The 18520-nt window shown below is 41.4% G+C and overlaps 1 protein-coding gene across 1 annotated transcript; it reads left to right on the forward strand.

Annotated features, from left to right (window-relative positions):
* Positions 1-454: 454 nt before the first annotated feature.
* On the forward strand, positions 455-16876 carry sec24d (SEC24 homolog D, COPII coat complex component; the record flags this gene model as incomplete). Its single annotated transcript, XM_079214894.1, has 23 exons — positions 455-499; positions 1451-1653; positions 2235-2337; positions 2496-2629; positions 2840-3316; positions 4300-4421; positions 4589-4700; positions 5456-5583; positions 7938-8076; positions 8245-8360; positions 9267-9391; positions 11152-11343; positions 11687-11780; positions 12543-12659; positions 12874-13044; positions 13628-13724; positions 13820-13965; positions 14055-14193; positions 14829-14947; positions 15059-15238; positions 15403-15594; positions 16046-16135; positions 16736-16876. The coding sequence occupies exons 2-23, from the start codon at positions 1503-1505 to the stop codon at positions 16874-16876; spliced, it is 3285 nt and encodes a 1094-aa protein (XP_079071020.1). The 5' UTR covers positions 455-499; positions 1451-1502.
* Positions 16877-18520: the final 1644 nt, after the last annotated feature.

Here is an 18520-nt window from a genome sequence, read left to right on the forward strand (position 1 = left end):
TGATGGAGGTTATTACAGTATAATATACAGGTCCACATTGACTGCTGACGTGTATGGGTTCCCTCTCTTTCACGCATGCGTACAGCCCCAGACACGACTGCTCACGGCCCTCTCAAGCTAACTAAAAACACATCGACCCTAGCCGGAAGTTCAACTGTTTACGCGTCAACATAAAACCCATATGTAACGTTTCAAAACGACCATGTGGGTAAACATGTAGGTAAACGCTAAAAAAAGTTGCAATGTGCAATATAAACCATTTATTTAGAAACCAACAGTGTGTTTGTATTATTAATGTCGTATAAAAGCGTTTATTTCTCGTTAAGTATTTTATTTTGAAATATTTTACCGGAAACGTTTAGTATTTTCCTCCTTATAGACGCGGGAGTTTTTCTGTCGCGTTACCGACGTAGCGACCGGTGCTCTGGTGGAGTTTGACGTGGCACTCTGCTTTCACTGAGGGCAACAGACAGCGAAGAGGACTCTGCCCAATATTCAGGTAAATACTATTACGACAATGTGTACACACGTAGCCAGTACAAATGTGTCATTCTGTCTCGTGTATTTTTAGATATTGTTTTCATTTGAAGGCATTTGTGTTGGAAATGAAGTCTGTGCATAGGGGGGGAAAAACTTTGTGGCAATTTCCGCATAGCTAGCAAGATGTTTCCTATCGATGTGTCACGTTAATCAGCTCTGAGGTGCTCCTGTCTGTCACGTTGCTCCTTGGATACGGTGATGAGCCGTAAATCGTGCGGTACTAACGTTAAACGGAATATAACATGCGTGTCCGTTCATCTGGGTGTGAATTGGAAGAAGGGGATGCTCAAATCTTAAGCTATCATAACGGTCTTTGACGTGGCAGTACTCGGAAGTGGCAGACACGATTGGGTTTGGGCTGACCATGTTAACTACGGCTCTTTATTGTGCTTTATGGTTATTTGGTTTGGGTAAAACGTGTTCAATTGCTTTCTTATGTCGTAGTAAGAGGGCTTTCATGGAGTTATCAGTACGCAGCTGATATTCTTGTTGACACCAGCTGTGCCGAAGTTCAACTTGTTTGAAGAAGGTGTTGTCACCCTGAAATAAAGTCCACGGGGGCAGGCCCATTGTTTTTTATAATTTAAAAGGGTGGACTTGGCTGCACGCTTTTTACATGTTTTTTAATGGCCTTAATTACCGGCCTGTATGGGCATTCATATTTCATGGAATTGTGCAATTGAAGAACAACTCATGTAGCCATCTGAAGATAATATGAACAAGGACATGTCTGCCTTATCTCTCAGGAACCAATGTCAAAGGTCCACGTTACACACGTGTTACTGATTTGAATGAGGTCAAATATAAAGTGTTGATGTGTGTGTCCTGGTAACTATATGTTAGATTTATAAATATGTTTGAACACATTATAGAACACCTAACTTTACATTTCACTCCTTCAACTTCACAGGTTGTCAAAACCCATTGATCCTGGCATGAGAAGGCAGTGAAATCCCATCAAAATGAGTCAACAGGGTTATGTTGCCGCGCCCCCATACTCCCAGGCCCAGCCAGGGATGGGGGGCTACCAAGGTGGATTTGCAGCTGGTCCTGCACAGCCCCTCTATGGGCACTATGGGGGACCACCTCAGGCATTCGCTGCTCCACCAACAGGTAAGAGACTTCTGCTCTTGTGTTTGGATTCTTTCTGAAATAACGTGTTCGGCGTGCATTTAACAAAGCTCAATCTTGCTACCTAGAATTATAAGCTCAATCATTTTATTTTTATTGTAGCAACTGGTGGTCATTCTCCATCACAACGAGAGAAGCTCACAATTACCAGGCTTTCATAGATGAAGGGTGTGGTTTTTCGGCTAACATGGATATTTTCAAATAAGAGGATGGAAGTGCTTGCTTTGCAGAATATGAGTAATGGCTCATGACATGTCTTAGCTTGAAGCTGAAGGTGTTTAGTATTGTAATGTTCATTATGTTTATATGTCATTGAGTGAATTCATTTGTCTGGTCTTTTATTTTGTAATTGACGTGCTATACACTGCAATAGCATGCATGTTAAGGGAATCTTCAAAAACCCTGTTCTCACTTACATATTTACTGTTCAAAAGGCTAGAAACAAAAGAAGTCATGTTTGGATTCTTTAACAGGCTGTACTTCACCAGAATATACTTTATCAAAGATGCAATGAAGAAATATACTGCACTATATAAACTCTATGTGTCTGTTACTCGCCACAGGTGTGATGAAAGCACCAGTTTCCTCTGCTGCCGGTATGCCTCCACCTCCAGGGTCCAATCAGTACAATCCAAATGTCCAGCAGAATGGTGCACATCCACAAAGGTATTCATTGATTCAAGATTCATTGTTAAACTGTATGATTGTCCAAGTAAAATGTTTTTATTTTAATCGGCCAGGATTAGACACAAAAGATCTAGTTAGATGATAAAACTGCGACCGCACTGTACCTGCTGTATATTAAGGGTTCTTGTGTTCCTCAGGTACCCTGCTCCTCCAGCTGGTTCTGCTTATGGACAACCTCTACAGTCCCCATACAACAGCATGGGTTCTACGGCCCCACCTCCAGCACAGCAGCTCACCAATCAGATGAGTTCCATGAACTTGGGCAACTATGGTAAGTTTGCTATTTACTGATTTATACTTGTCACATATCATACAATAGTGTGCAGCATGCAGACAATCAAACAAAATAGAGCCAAAGTAATCCTTTATTAATATAATCATTGATTATAGTATTTCACTTGACAGGATGAGACAAGGATTAGAAAAGTTACCACAAGAATGCACTCACCAGATCTCTTCATTTCACTCCATGATTGTGTAGCCCCAGGTCCCATGCAGAGCCCACCACCTCCAACAATCCAGCAGCCTTTCCAAACTTCCCCTCCGCCAGCAATGGGCCAGCCACAGATGCCTCAAGGCCTGCAGTCACCCCACATGTCCCCCCAGATGTCTCCACCACAGTCACCCCTAGCAAGCATGCCAATGTCCGGCCCGCCGATGGTCGGCCAACAAATGACCGGTCCAATGGCCGGCCAACAGATGTCCGGTCAACAAATGGCCGGTCCTCCGATGTCCGGTCCTCCAATGGCCGGTCCTCCAATGGCCGGCCAACAAATGGCCGGCCCTCCAATGGCAGGCCAACAGATGGCCGGTCCTCCAATGGCAGGCCAACAGATGGCCGGTCCTCCAATGGCAGGCATGGGTAGACCCTTCTCCGGTCCACCTCCTTCAGGCCCCGGAGGTTTCCAGCAGCCAGGTCTCGGAGCTGCTGGTCCACCAGGATACCCACAGCAAGCAGGTAACTGTGACACTGTGAAATTAAAAAGAAAATGTGATCACACCAGTAAAAAAAGAATAATTCTAAAAAGCATATTGCATTTTTCTTTTTTTGTGTTATTTCCTGGAAGTGATGCTGATACATGGCCAGTTGTTTGCTTGGCATACGGTTTCTGTGTTTTAGAGAAATCACCTGCTTGACGGAGAGAAAACTTCTTGAGCCCCAGCAGCCCCCAACTGAACTCTTCATCAGGAGCGCTTCCTCACTCTCCATGTCCTCGTACTCCCATTAATCGATACCAGAGCCACTGATGTGACATAGCAAAAAAAATGGCACAGCCTGGCCTTACAAGAGCATATAAGTCCATTTTACATGTTTAAAACACAATTCAACCATATATATTAACATGAACCATAAATATGACTTGAGAGGCCTCGAAATATACATTTTCATATCGCTAGCTTGATGCTACACATGATTAGCGCATGTTTCTGGAACGCTTCAACCTACAGAATCTGCCAAGTATATTATATCTTTTGAAAATATTCAAATAGCCCTTGTGGTTGAGGAGATATTCTATATTTAGTATGGGTATGCAAACCATTCGCAATTTGAGAAAAAATTGCTGGGGCTCAACTAGAGTTCAAGAGGTCAACTGCAAATAGGGGCAGTTCATATTTTCAACCACAACAAAGAAAAAAATATATTCACAACAGATGATGTTTAATCTTTTCATGTAATGTCTTTGATGCTTGAATCTCCTCTTATGTTGCACTGTGTCATATAACTATTTTGTGTGTTGAAAACTTCTGTAATACAGAAAAGTCTGGCAGGAGAGTAATTCACATTTGTCCTTTTGATGGACATCATTGCTTATATTGGAGCAGTCGGATCAGAACTTATTCTACAGCTGACGTCAACAAAGCAGAGCTCTACTGCATACAAATCTACACCGTACCCAATAAATATAATTGAATAGCAATATATCCTATTTTAATGTATAGGTCAGTTTGGGGGACACATGGCTGGGCCCCAGCCAGGCATGCCAGGGGCCTTCCCTGGCGCACCAGGCGGACTGGCTGGACCTCCTCAGAAGAAGCTGGACCCTGACTCTATCCCCAGCATAGTGAGTAGACGACTAATCCTCCTGAGACTGCATACTATGACATACCCAACATACCACATTTCTGTCTTAGCTTTCTGGCGGCTTATTAATTCCTCAAAAGATGTTTGGCAAAGCCATGTACGTGTTCTCCTACGATTGGACTGTAATGCGTAACTTGTCTGCTTTAGACTCAAGTCATCGAGGATGACCAAGTAAAACGAGGGGGACAGCTGTACAGCACCAACATCAGAGGACAGGTTCCACCTCTGGTCACCACCGACTTCACAGTACAGGACCAAGGTAACTCATGTCATCACATAATCACAACATATTGATTGACGTTGATGCTAATCTGTAACAAATGTAGGTGAATACCCCATTTCCCCCCCTACATGTTCGACATATGTATTCAGCCTGTATACTGTACTTGTTGTTGGGCAGATCAAGTTCAGTAAGTTGTCTCTTGTCATTTGTGGTCTGTACTTTTATAATGTATAGGCTTTTGCTTAAAATGTGGACATTACTTTGAGACTCTTTCTGGCAATCGTAAATTAAACATGGAGACTTACAATCTGTGGTGGAAGTTTTCAATCAAATGAATGGAGAACTACAAAAAATAATTTGAGTTTAATAGGCTTCTGCGCAGAAGGACCGACAACAACAGTTTACAAATGAGCAACTGCCCTGGAATCGGCCAACACAGTTCGTCATGCTAAAACAATAGTTACAGTATGCCCCAAGGCGCCGAGGAAGTAAAGATGGCGGAGGTTCAATTGAGGTTCAGTAGAGCCAGACATGACGTCGGTCGATAGTTCATCAGAGGAAGAGAGCCGGCCAAGCTCTCTCAAGTCGCCAGAACATTTTAATACCGAGGGCAGCGTTAAACAAGTTCCATCATGTCTCTAAGCGAAACGGGAATCATGTGACAGTTGTTCAGTGGAAGTTCAATGATAACGTTTTCCTCTTGAGAGTCCACACTTGTGTCTAAAAGTTGGAACAGAAATCTGCTCTGTCACACGATTGACGTCATTGCCCCTTCTGTTTGCTAATCCCAGGCAATGCCAGTCCCAGGTTCATGCGCTGCACCACCTACTCCCTACCCTGCACCGCCGAGCTGGCCAAACAGTGCCAAGTGCCCCTGGCCTGCATCCTAAAACCCTTTGCCAATTTGCCAAAGAATGAGGTAAGTCATGGTTTATCTATTACTTAAAGCCAGTTGCTCCATTTAAAAATCCAAATAAAATGAACAATACATAATCACCTGCTAAGATAAACAAAGAGAGAGAGAGAGAGTGACTGAATACATTTGTTTTGGCTTTGCTGTGAACTTTTCCTGGTGGGCTGTAAGTAAGTCTTGCAGGGAAGGATGCATGCTAATATACACCAGTGTCTCCCACAGATTGAGAATTTATTATTATATTATTTTATTTTATTTTCGGCTTGTGTTGGGAGGCATTCATCACTTGCTGTGATAGAGCACTGTCCAGAGTTTTGTTGATCGTTTTCTGACTGTTTGTTTACACATTGATGCGTCATAGATATGTTCAGTCAGTCTGTTATTTGGAGATTTTCATGCAGACTTTTGAAAGAAATACAAATCCTACAGTGCAAAAAAAAAACTTCTTTGGTGTGCCTGAATTCTATAAAAGGGAAATATTGCATGCAACACAATTCATCCCACACCAAAGCAATGTCATCCTAATAGTGCAATGTGTTTTATAAATGCTGTACACTGCCATCTCTTGAAGGACTAATGAAACTTACAAGAACACTTGTGAGAGACTCTGTGTTCTTCTGGAGTAGGAACACATGATTATTGCATGTCTAGTGGAGGATTGTCATATTCTCCCATTTAAAAAATAAATTAAAAAAATCTATGTTAAATCCAGCTGTTACAGCAATTCTTGGCAAGTTAAGGCCCTAATTGAGATACATGGTCTTGTTCATGATTTCTTCCGGTCGGAGCATTTACTTGTAAAATAGAACATTTGGGAAATCTACTTTTATTTTTAAAAGATTCTTAAAAAATAAAAGCCAGTTTGGCACAGTAGAGCATGCAACCAACGAAGTGTCTTCTCCTTTTAATAAGATGTCTCTGTGTACCACAAAAGTTAAGTTGTCCTGTGAATGACCTCTTTTTGGATCATATGTGGTCCAACAATCCAGCCTAAGTTATGTTCCCCCTCCTCTGGCCTTGTCCCAGCCATCCGTTGGCCTTTTTAGGCAATGTTAGCTTTCTCTCATCTGGCTTTAGGTTAATTAGCTAATGTCAGATCTACAGGGACTAGAGTTAAAACAATCTCTCTGATTATTTTACACCTAGCACAACACGGAGCATATTCACACTTCAATTACACCAAAATAGTCAAACTTAATAAAATTATACATTACTCGAAAGTACTTGGATGTTGTATGCATTGTTTTACCATCCACAAATTTTGTTCTCGGAACTAAACCGCTCTAAGATAATGTAAGCACTTCAGCTCTCCACCTTTTTGAAGTCTAATAATACGCCTACTTGCTGGTCCTTGGGTCCATTTGAAGCAAACTGTTTAAATGTAATGATAAGACAGTTTCCATCTGCAGGCTGCATATGACAATCCGTAACAGTGCTGTGGAATGTATATTGAACAGCTTCATGCTACGCCTTTACGTTTCATGTTAAACAAATGTTCTGTATATGAAAGTGCAGTGTGTATTGTTTGGGTGCCATGGAATCACAGATGCTTCAGACAGAGCAGATTTACCACAGCATGGTAAATACAGTAAACATTGCATTGCATATCGAAAGGGAGCTGGGAATCATCAGAACTTTGATGTTAATACATTGTCTCTTAATATAAATAAAACAATGTATGTTTTTTTTTTTTTTTTTGGAAATCAAAAATAATTAGTTGGAGATATTTAATAAAAAATCTGTGATGATAAAATTGAAGCGTTTTTGAGACAATTCCTCAGGGTTGTGATCGATCATAAAGTAACACAGAGACAACATTGACTATATTAATGGTGGAATTTCAAAGATAAGCAATACTATATAAATCTAGAGATTAGCATTTAATTCTCACTTATTCTTCCTTGCACATCTTATTGTGTGGAGGGGTCAACCTATAAAACCTTTATAAATGCAACAGTCTTGTTACAAAAACGAGTGACATGTATTATGAATAAGGCTCGTTACTATGATCAAACAAATCCATTGTTTGTAAAATCTCATGTTATGAAATTGAATGATGCTGTATATTTGTGTGTGTGTGTGTGTGTGTGTGTGTGTGTGTGTGTGTGTGTGTGTGTGTGTGTGTGTGTGTGTGTGTGTGTGTGTGTGTGTGTGTGTGTGTGTGTGTGTGTGTGTGTGTGTGTGATGGCTGAATACTAAAACATGGGAAATACCCCGAGGAATCATGCTTAAAAAAAAATTAATAAACCATATTCCTTATCTTATCGTATAAGATAAGCCGTTTAAGCCTTTTAAGGGAAAGATTTTTGAATGAGGGTTAGCTGTTGGCCATAATGTGTTTTTTGTGTGTGTGTTTATAGACTCCTCTCTATGTTGTGAACCATGGGGAGACGGGCCCAATCCGCTGCAACCGATGCAAGGCCTACATGTGTCCCTACATGCAGTTTATTGATGGGGGGCGTCGCTACCAGTGTGGTTTCTGCAACTGTGTCAATGAAGGTAGAGTACGCTGCAGAAAATGTTAAGCACACAGAAAAAGATACATCACGTTAACTTCAAAGGGGAACAGTGATTTAATGTATTTGAAAAGGAAACCGAGTGAACGTTAAACTATGAATATACTGCGCACAGGTCTGTATTCACTCTGATTTCTTTCTCTCACCGTAGTGCCGGCTTTCTATTTCCAACATCTTGACCACATGGGCCGGAGGGTGGACTTCTATGAGAGGCCTGAGCTGTCCCTGGGATCCTACGAGTTTGTAGCCACCCTGGACTACTGCAAGGTACGGGCACACCACGAAAGACGTATCAGCTACTGTGCAATGCACATCATACAGAGTGGATTAAGTTTATCAATAGAGACAAGCCTTGAATTCATGGATTAAACGGTGTAAAGCAGACTTAATGCAGAGATGATTTGACACTAAACTAAAAGCTATGTCACTGGAAGTGGAAGGTTCTCACAGAAGTCTGTTTAGTGTTGTACAACACCTCCACAGACGTGCATTATTGACGTTTCTGAGGAACATTTTGGCCCCCTACATTATTCCTCATGAGCTGCTTATCAAAACTTATGACGTGACAGTGTGCAACTCGGTTGTTTTGCAAACACTTGAAAGACAACGAATGCCAATCCCGTCCACATCCCCATGGAGGCCGTGGCTGTTGAGAACAACAGAGAAGCTGGCAAAGCTGAGTCACTACACTGGCCTACTTTTACTCTGTTTATTAAGACTTATATACAGCCTCTGCATAGCAGCTCTTAAACAAAACCTGCAAGGTGATTGTCTTGTCATGGGCCGTTTCTGTAGAAACATAACAATGTCTTACCGACAATCCCTCCACACACACTTCATTGCCTTTCATGCAGGAATTCATAACTGTCTTGGTCTCCTCACCATTTCTCCAAGTTATAAGCAAGCACTAACGGAAAGTAGATCCCAATTTTTGAGAACTAATAACGGCTTGAGGGCTCTGTTGATAAGCTATGATTGAAACCTTAAATTAGAAGATACCGGACTGAAAAGAGGAATATTTCTTAGTTCATTCAGGCAATGAAGAGCATTTTTCTTCATTTACTTTTGTAATCTGGTGATTTTATGCTGCGTGCCTGTCATGCCATGTCAGCTTGAAGAGATTTCAAAATGGCAACTAATTAATTTCACCTGCTGCCTTCTTCTCTCACACAGAACAACAAGCCTCCGAATCCTCCCGCCTACATCTTTATGATCGATGTGTCCTATAACAACATTAAAAGTGGACTTGTCAAACTGATATGTGATGAGCTGAAGACTCTACTGGAGAATCTGCCCAGGTACATGCAATAAATCAGGAAAACACACACATGGTCTCACAGTACAGGGAGGAATGTAATATGCATCATCGGCTCCATTAGGTGTTATTCATCTCCTCTACTGACTCGTAGAGCACAGTGCAAGAGACTACGGTCTGCTAATGCAGTTCACATCCAACATATACCGAAAAAGATCTTCCCTCAAGTTTTAAACTACAAGCAATCTATTTGTTCTTATCAGCTGAATATCCCTGCATGAAGTTTTTCAAATGGTGGCCATCGGTTAGGCAAGGCCGCCTGCCAGAGAATATTATAGTGCATCTTGGAGCGGCTTCCAAAACAAAAAGCTTTGTCATACAGAAAACACTGGTTTTGTGTTAAGCGTGAGTTTTTATTTATTTATCACATAGGAGAGGATTATGCAGTTCACCTGGTTGCTCCTAAAATAACTTTCATTTTCTCTGCTTCATTTGTGCCAAAAGCGATACATTCACATTGGTCTGCTGCCATGACATCATCCTCAAAATACTAAAATACTAAGGAGACGTGTACTCCAGATAAGCCCCCTCTTCAGCTGTGTTTGCAGCTTGACTTGACTCGGCACTAAATAAAGCAATTGGACGTGCCTTTTCATGTAATTCTGCAGTGTTTGCCAAATGTGTGTTTTTAAGTCATTTAAAAATAAGCTAAAGCCCGGTTTAATTAAATGCAGATGTAGACATATCAGAGACTTTTTTATGTATTTATCATTGTCTGGTGGTACGAGAAAGAACCAAATAAACTCGTTCAATCTGAATAGTTTTTTTCCCAACAGCACCTGTAATTAGTTGCATATTCACTTCAAAGGCTTTTGCAGCAACTTTTTTAAGCAACATTACATGTTCCTCAGTGTGTGCACATGATTTAGGTGCAGCTGGCAGTGTTCCTAAAGAATGCTTTTAAATGACTGTGAGGGTGAACACTTTCTGATGTATGGTTTTGGTTCAAGGTAGTTACCACATCCACATTCAGAATGTTCTGGTAAATGTCAGGGGGTTTCAAGTTTGCATAATTGAAAGTACATTTTTATGTATTACTGCAGTTTCAAAGAAAAGTACATGTTCCAGAAAACCTCAGAGGAATTCATTTGGAAAAGTATTTCCCTATTGTTTTCTAACCATGTGACTCTAGAAGCAGTTTTCAGAACAGTCAACGACAACAACAGTGCAAAGATATTTAAATCAAGTATAAGATAAAGTGCTCAGACAAACAGATAACGTTTATGTAAGTGTATGTTAAAGTGATATGTGTGTTTTTAAATATGAAGTGTGCAGGGGAGTGACCGGTAAGAAGAAAGAAAAATAATCCTGGGGGTGGAAAAATAGAAAATACTTACATTGTAGGCATGTCTCACAAGTAAATGGGTAAAGTTGTTTTCTTCACCAACCAACATTTACTTGGATCTTATAAACTTATCGCAGCCATTTCCTACCTCTCTTTGGATCACCACTTGGTTGGTTGACAAATGGCCCTTTTCTTTGTCAAATAGTGCCAGATAGGGATGGCCGTCCCAGAGATGAAACTGATTTATTCAGCATTTAATTATATTACTATGTCAGTTTCTACGTTTAGTTTTATAGAACAGCGGCATTACAGTGGCGGTAAAAATAAAGAAAGGTCTCAGCAACGACTGCAGGACGGCAGTTGATTATTGTAAACATGCAGCCGTTGTTGATGCCATTTCAACTGACTTACTAGAAACATCCTGGAATTTACCGAGGCCTGTTCTCTCTCTCCCTCAGTGAGGAAGGTACGGAGATCTCGGCCATTAAAGTTGGCTTCGTCACCTACAACAAGGTCCTCCACTTCTACAACGTGAAGAGTGCTTTGGCCCAGCCCCAGATGATGGTGGTTTCAGACACAGCCGAGATGTTTGTCCCGCTGCTCGATGGCTTCCTCGTCAACTATCAGGAGTCGAGGGCTGTTATCTACAAGTAAGATACAAAGTGTCCTTCACTTGTGGAAGCTCCCTGCAGTAGGGGGAGAGAGATGGAGGCATATTTATCACAAGAGTTTAATCTAGGTAAACAAAAAAAAGCATTTATTTGACATCCCTGGATGACAAACGGTTTGATTTAGTTTGGAGATTAACCTGTCTTGGTCAATTATTTCAAGAACAAATGTTTTTTTTTATGTGAAAAGATAAAGGCAAAATACTGAAACAACTTTGAGTGTTTTACTTGGATACATTTCAACCAGACGTTGACGTGTGAAGGCATACAACAAGGCTGTGAGAACAATGTGACCGAACCATAATCCTGTCCCTCTGCCCTCCAGCCTCCTGGACCAAATCCCTGATATGTTTGCAGACACCAACGAGAGTGAAACGGTCTTCGTTCCTGTCATCCAGGCCGGCGTGGAGGCATTCAAGGTTAGCCGCAGCGTGACATCTGTCAACATGGAGAGGGAGGAGGCTCAGGGCCGACTGCAACTTCCCAGAGTCATGCCTGGCTGTTATAGCGTTGCATATAGACTTTTGGGTTTGGGAAGTGAAAGATTAGAAGTAATTAGCATAGAGTCACATTTGATTAGCAACTCTGTATTTTTTTTTTTTTTTCCCATCACCATACTGATGGATTCCAATAAAATATAGTGCAGCCAAAACGCATCACTGAAATGCAACCAATTTAAATCTTAACTAAAACAAGATTGCACTCCACCTAACCTCCACAAGATTTTTTTTTCAATTTGTCAAATATATTCAGAGGTAGTGTTTACCCAACTCTAACAACTCAGTGAAGTTTCTTTTTTTTCTTCCTGATATCTTTGTGTTTACTTTGAAGTCCAAGAAACTTTCCCAGTAATATGAGGTCAGCGTTTTGGCACACAGTAAAGGAAAAGTTCACACACAGCTTTTAATTGGAAGCAGTTGTTGCAATACACAACAGCAAACGGTAAAGAGTTTGGGTATTGCTTCCATCTTTATCTTTTCGTTATCAGTTGATTTAGCAATCTCTTAAAAACAAAGTATTATTATTAGGAGGATCTTATCCTCTGCAGTGGTGGAATTTTGCACCTTCTGAACTCATGGTGTCATTGTAAAGCTATAAGCAACACGTCATCAAGGAACACACAACACACCTTCTTGTGATCTTTCATTTTGAGATCGTTCTCATTATTCTCTCCCCTCCAGGCAGCAGAATGTAGCGGAAAGCTCTTCATCTTCCAGTCCTCCATGCCCACTGCTGAGGCTCCTGGCAAACTGAAGAACAGGGACGACAAAAAGCTGGTCAACACGGAGAAAGAGAAAGTGAGTAGCTTTTTGGGAACTTATTCTAAACAACAAATGCAGACTGCTGGTAGTTTAAGCTTGAGTAAAAGTGTCAAGCTTAATTTGCAGTAGGTATAGAAACTCACCTGCATGAGTGGAGTCGATTGGATGCTAACTTTGAGTTTCATTTGAAAACTGCAAATGCTACTATTAGGAATTGCCGACTTATACATGTTAAATAATTGTTCCTTAGACCCTGTTCCAGCCTCAGAAAGGCGTGTATGAGCAGCTGTCTAAGGAGTGTGTGGCACAGGGCTGCTGCGTGGATCTCTTCCTCTTTCCAAATCAGTACATGGACATCGCAACCATGGCTGATGTGCCCTCGCACACCGGAGGCTCCGTCTACAAGTACAACAACTTCCAGGCAAGCACAGCTGTTTACAGTATGTTCAGGCTACTGGAAACACATGCAATAATGCTGCAAGCAAACCACATAAAGGATATAGACAGTGATGCAAAACTATGCTTATTTCTTGCCATTACACTAGCAAGTCAAATAAAGCCTCATAAAAGCTGGTTAACTTTGGTACAGTACCAATAGTCTATTATTGACCTGCCCCATAGGGATGGTGCAACAAGCGTGGGAAAGGACTTCAAACTGTACAAACACACCACATACAAAGGCAGTATGATGCAATTTAACACACATAGATAATATCTATAATAAATAGGTTTATCATAACAGTACATTGTAGCCGTTTAACACGCAACAGTACAGCCTTTTATTACCATTAAACAATAAATAATGTAGTTTAGTGTCGTATAAACATTCTCTTTGTTGTCTATTTTGGCTAACACTGATGTTTCAGTAAATTATCTCTTTGTATTGGACAAAATGAGTTTATTGGCGTGGGACCAGTTTGTGACAATACTGCCATCTGCTGGTTAAAAACATTACTACCATTACCAAGATTTGTTGCTAACTCGAATACACTCGATGTTGCCAGGTGGAGACCGACGGGGAGCATTTCCTGAGAGACCTCCGAAAAGACGTGCAGAAGAGCATCGGATTTGATGCCATCATGCGTGTTCGTACCAGCACAGGTAAGGAATCGTCTTTCAAGACTTTGCATTTGTGCCAATGTATCACAGAGAGCTACCTCTCGGCAACTCAGACTACTGTGCATGTCTGCCCTCAGGTTTCAGAGCCACCGAGTTCTTTGGTGCCGTCCACATGAACAACACCACAGATGTAGAGATGGCGGCTGTGGATTGCGACAAGGCGATGACCGTAGAGTTCAAGCACGACGACGCGCTCAGTGAGGAGACTGGGGCACTCATGCAGGTACGTGTCTTTTTTTTTTTTTTGCTGTTTAGTCAGGAGATAAATCCCCAAGGTTTGGTCATAACTAATGCTTGGACTCTATTTCCCAGTGTGCCTTGCTGTACACCACCATCAATGGACAGCGGCGTCTCCGCGTCCACAACCTCAGTCTGAACTGCAGCTCGCAGTTGTCGGAGTTGTACAAGAGCTGCGAGACCGACTCGCTCATCAACTTCTTTGCCAAATCAGGTGACTGTCCTCGTACACTTCTCTGCACTGAAACTCCTTTTGATCTTGTCCACACCTACGGCTTCATTTTGTCTTAAGTTTGCACTTAAAGCACATATTTTAAGACTGTAGCCAAATGCAGAAAAGCTGTATTTTTCCTCCCAGTAAATTACTCCATGAGGGAGTCATTCGGGACAGTCGGCTTTCTTTTCTTGATGGTGTCATGCAGTGCAGATGTAGCCTGCTGATGTACTGCAGTATCAGCCTGACTTTTGTTGAATTTACCCCACGCATCACTCGATAATCTACTAATACTCACAGACTTATGGGTAAAGAATGAGGAATGGAAACGAGGACCACATGTTTCAGATAAAGAAACAGATGACAATGAGCCTTTTTGTAATCTGCACATAGTGAGCCTTAAGTACAGCTGTAATACTGACCTTCAGTTGCCTTCTTTCATTTGTCCGGCTACTTTTCAACTCCCTTGTGTGCACTCTCTCGTCCCCTGTCTGATGTTCTTTTTTTTCTTCTCATCTTTCATCCTTTGTGGTTTCCTCCCTTACTTGTTCTTAGCTGCCAGTTAGGCCCGTTGGTTCCTCTCCTCTCCTCTCCCTCGCCTGTCTTTTAACAAACCTTTTCTCATGCCCACTCAGCATGCCGTGCCATATTGAACCAGCCTCTGAAGAGCGTGAGGGAGATCCTGGTCAACCAGACGGCCCACATGCTGGCCTGCTACAGGAAGAACTGTGCCAGCCCCTCCGCTGCCAGCCAGGTCAGTGCAGGGCAGCTACTGGATTGAAACTGGTGGAATTTTGATTTTAGGATACAAATGACTCTTTTGTCCATCACACACTCATGGTTTCATGCCTCTATCCACATGTAGCTGATCCTGCCTGATGCCATGAAGGTGTTCCCGGTCTACATGAACAGCCTGATGAAAACTGCTCCCATGGTCGGCAGCACAGAGCTCTCAACAGACGACAGAGCCCATCTAAGGATGTTGATCATGGGCATGGGGGTGGAGGAAACACAGCTGCTGCTCTACCCACGCCTCACCCCACTGGTACAGGACAAACCTACATACATGCATTGTCACTTTTTTGGGTCACCATCTTTTTCGATTTCTTTTTTAATTACACTGAGACATTGTTTGTGTACATTCAGCATGTACTTATTTATTTCAGACTATGTTTTAACCCAACATATTTGTTGTTGTTGTTTTTTCAGCACAACATGGACGTCAACGTCGAGGCTCAGCCTGTTCCAGTGCGCTGCTCGGAGGAGCGTCTGACCGACTCTGGCATGTTCCTGCTGGAGAACGGCCACTCCATGTTTCTGTGGCTGGGCCAAGCGAGCCCTCCAGATCTCATCCAGAGCATCTTCAACCTGCCCTCCCTCGCCCACCTGCAGGGACACGTGGTCAGAATTCCTTTATTAGCGTTTCCCCCTTAACATATTTGTGAACCGAGATATTAGAAAAGACATTTCTTACCTTTTTGGTGCCTTTACTAAACGGCAAAATGTCCACTTGTGAGATGATTTTGATCCAAATAGAAGTTCAACTCAGCAAGTTTAAATTGAAATGAGCTAAACTGAGTCAACATTATTAACCCCCACACATGTAGGGTAGAGCTCAAACAACACACGGTAGAATGAATCAAAGACGGCAAATAGTATTATTATTATTATTATTTCTAGTAAAAGTAACTTCCTTAAATATTGTTTTTAAGTGATCTCAATTTATTAAATTAAGGCTGTTTGTTTACCATCCTTGAATCAATACATCATGATTTATCAATGTTCTTTGATAACTCCAAGGAAACACAAACTAGCAACGGTGACTTATTGACCCATATTTTTTTTGTTTCAGGCTGCGCTGCCAGAACTGGACAATCCATTATCAAACAAGGTCCGATCCATCATCGATGGCCTGATTGAAAAGAGGCCGAATTCTATGAAGGTAAGTAAGACCCCAGAGCAGCAACAAAGTCCCATGTTAAAAAACAAACATACCTTTTTTTTTCTTTTTAATACATTTTTCTTAGTTTAAAAAATGTAACAAAATAAATGCAAGCTAACTGCCATGCAGCATTTATTGATCTGTCTCCCTCTAGTGGCGCTAGTAAGTAAATGTTACAGCCTTATGTTTTAATATAAACCACTTTATCGAAAGTACAAGTCAAGAATGCAAATTCGATTTTTGTAGAACTGGACTGATTAAAATGTGTTGTGTACTCTACATTAGATGGAACACAATTTATTGAAAAGAAACTTGTATAATTTAAATCTTGTTGGTAGATTGTATTGATTGTCCCCAAGCACAGCAGACCCAGCGTTATTGCTGAGTTGGCGTGGGTCAATTAGTTAGAATATCATGTATTACTCTGAATCCATAGAGGACCATGTTATCCTAATCCATCAAATGAAGCAAAAACACATACAAGGAGAAAAGCAAAAGGTCAATGTGCAGGCAGAGCACAGCTGGTACTGAAAAATCCATAGTGGTCGGACTGGAAACGGAGCACACTTTGCTTACGTTTTGCTCCCCTTCCCCTTTCAGCTCAACATCGTGCGGCAGAAAGACAAACCAGAGATGTTGTTCCGTCAGTTCCTGGTGGAGGATAAAGGCCTGCACGGCGGAGCTTCCTACATGGACTTCCTTTGCTACGTTCACCGAGAAATCAGGCAGCTGCTCACCTAACCCCGCCCCCTCCGAGAGGCCTGGGAGGAACTCGCCATAGACCGTGCACAAACCTCACAGGGTCAGTCTCCATTGGCTCAATCTCAAGGATGGTCCACAGAACCTTCTCAATGTTTCACAAAGACAGAGGAAGGAAACCAGGAACCAGGGAGAGCCTTTTGAGATTTAACCTTGAGAGTCCACAGCTGCCTTTCCAACATGTTTTTGTCACCCTTAAGTGTACACACAGTATGATCTTCAAATAACCACTTGTCACTTGAAGAACTTCTAAGTAAAACGTGGACAACACATCCATAATTTCCCGCACAGATACTTTGTGTGATGAAATGTGGAGACTGGAATGAGATCAGCGTATGAGGCTGAGATGCATTTTGGCATAAAGCCCATGGGCATAAGCAATACACATACATCACAGGGCGGTCAATTCAGTTTTACATTTCACTTGGTAGGTTTACAGACTCAGACAAGAGGTTATTTGTGGGCAATACTGTAGCTGTTCACTTTGGTACTCCATAAAGCTTGCCAGTCTTTGTTATATATACGAGTCTCAATAACTCCGTTTTAAAATCGTAATCTTTATTATTTTTTTAAACAAGAAACACTCAAAGAAATTTCACCATATTTAAATGACTTATATAGGCTCCTACATTCATATGTATCACTTTTCCTGTCCTAGTTGAAATGTAACCATAAGCATACACACAAGTAGTGCATCTACTTTATCAGGTTATTCATAATTTAGCAGAAATATTACAGCAGCTGCCGGGACTGAAAATGTATTCCTGTCATTACACCACGAGTGATGCGAAGCGTTCGATTGGCACAAACCCACAAACGAAACCAAAACATAATTTCAGATTCTCTGATTATAGCAGAGTCTGAGCAGTGACGCAAAACACATTTGTTTTGGTTTTCCGAGATTACAATGAAATGATCACAGCTGTTGCTTTACATAGAGAACAAGGACAAACTGGCGCGTTCTGATAAAAATGTTTTTCATTTTTCCTCCACTGCACGAGTTAGAATTGGAGTTTATAAAGAGATGCATAAGGGAATGGCTGCCCAGAGGGAGAGGCATCAGCGGAAAGAAGTTTAGGGACCAAATATAAAGCTTCTCCTTAAAACTGTTGCACAACAATCCAATAATGTTGGGAGTGATTCACTTTGGGAAATACATTCCAACAATGCCATATTATTATGAAAACAAAGAGCCAGCTGACAAATCTGACAGGACAATATAACCGTCATCTATTGGACCATCAGATTTGTGTCCGCCTACTCTTCTTCAACCCAAATTCAGTCCACTCGTTTTACATTAATAACTATAATCTGCATAATAGTCATTAATGGTATGTAACCGTTCCGTCTTGTGTACAGCAATAGCGTCGTACTGTTTTTATTAAGATAATTGCTCTTTAATTTCATGAATGCATTTGATATACGTTGTACGATTCTTTGTATGTGTGGCCCACAAAAAGTCTTTGTACATGAAATACACCGTGTTTTTTCAAAATATTACCATCTGCCTTAAGTTGATATGATAGTTGTTAAAACGTACACGAAAGTATATGTCTGAGGCGTCTACGGCTGATTTCAATCGTTTTGGTTTGTATGCAAACTTATCTCAGGTAATTTGAGTACCTT

The sequence above is a fragment of the Taurulus bubalis genome (genome assembly GCF_910589615.1).
Source record: "Taurulus bubalis genome assembly, chromosome: 3".
Classification (NCBI taxonomy): domain Eukaryota; kingdom Metazoa; phylum Chordata; class Actinopteri; order Perciformes; family Cottidae; genus Taurulus; species Taurulus bubalis.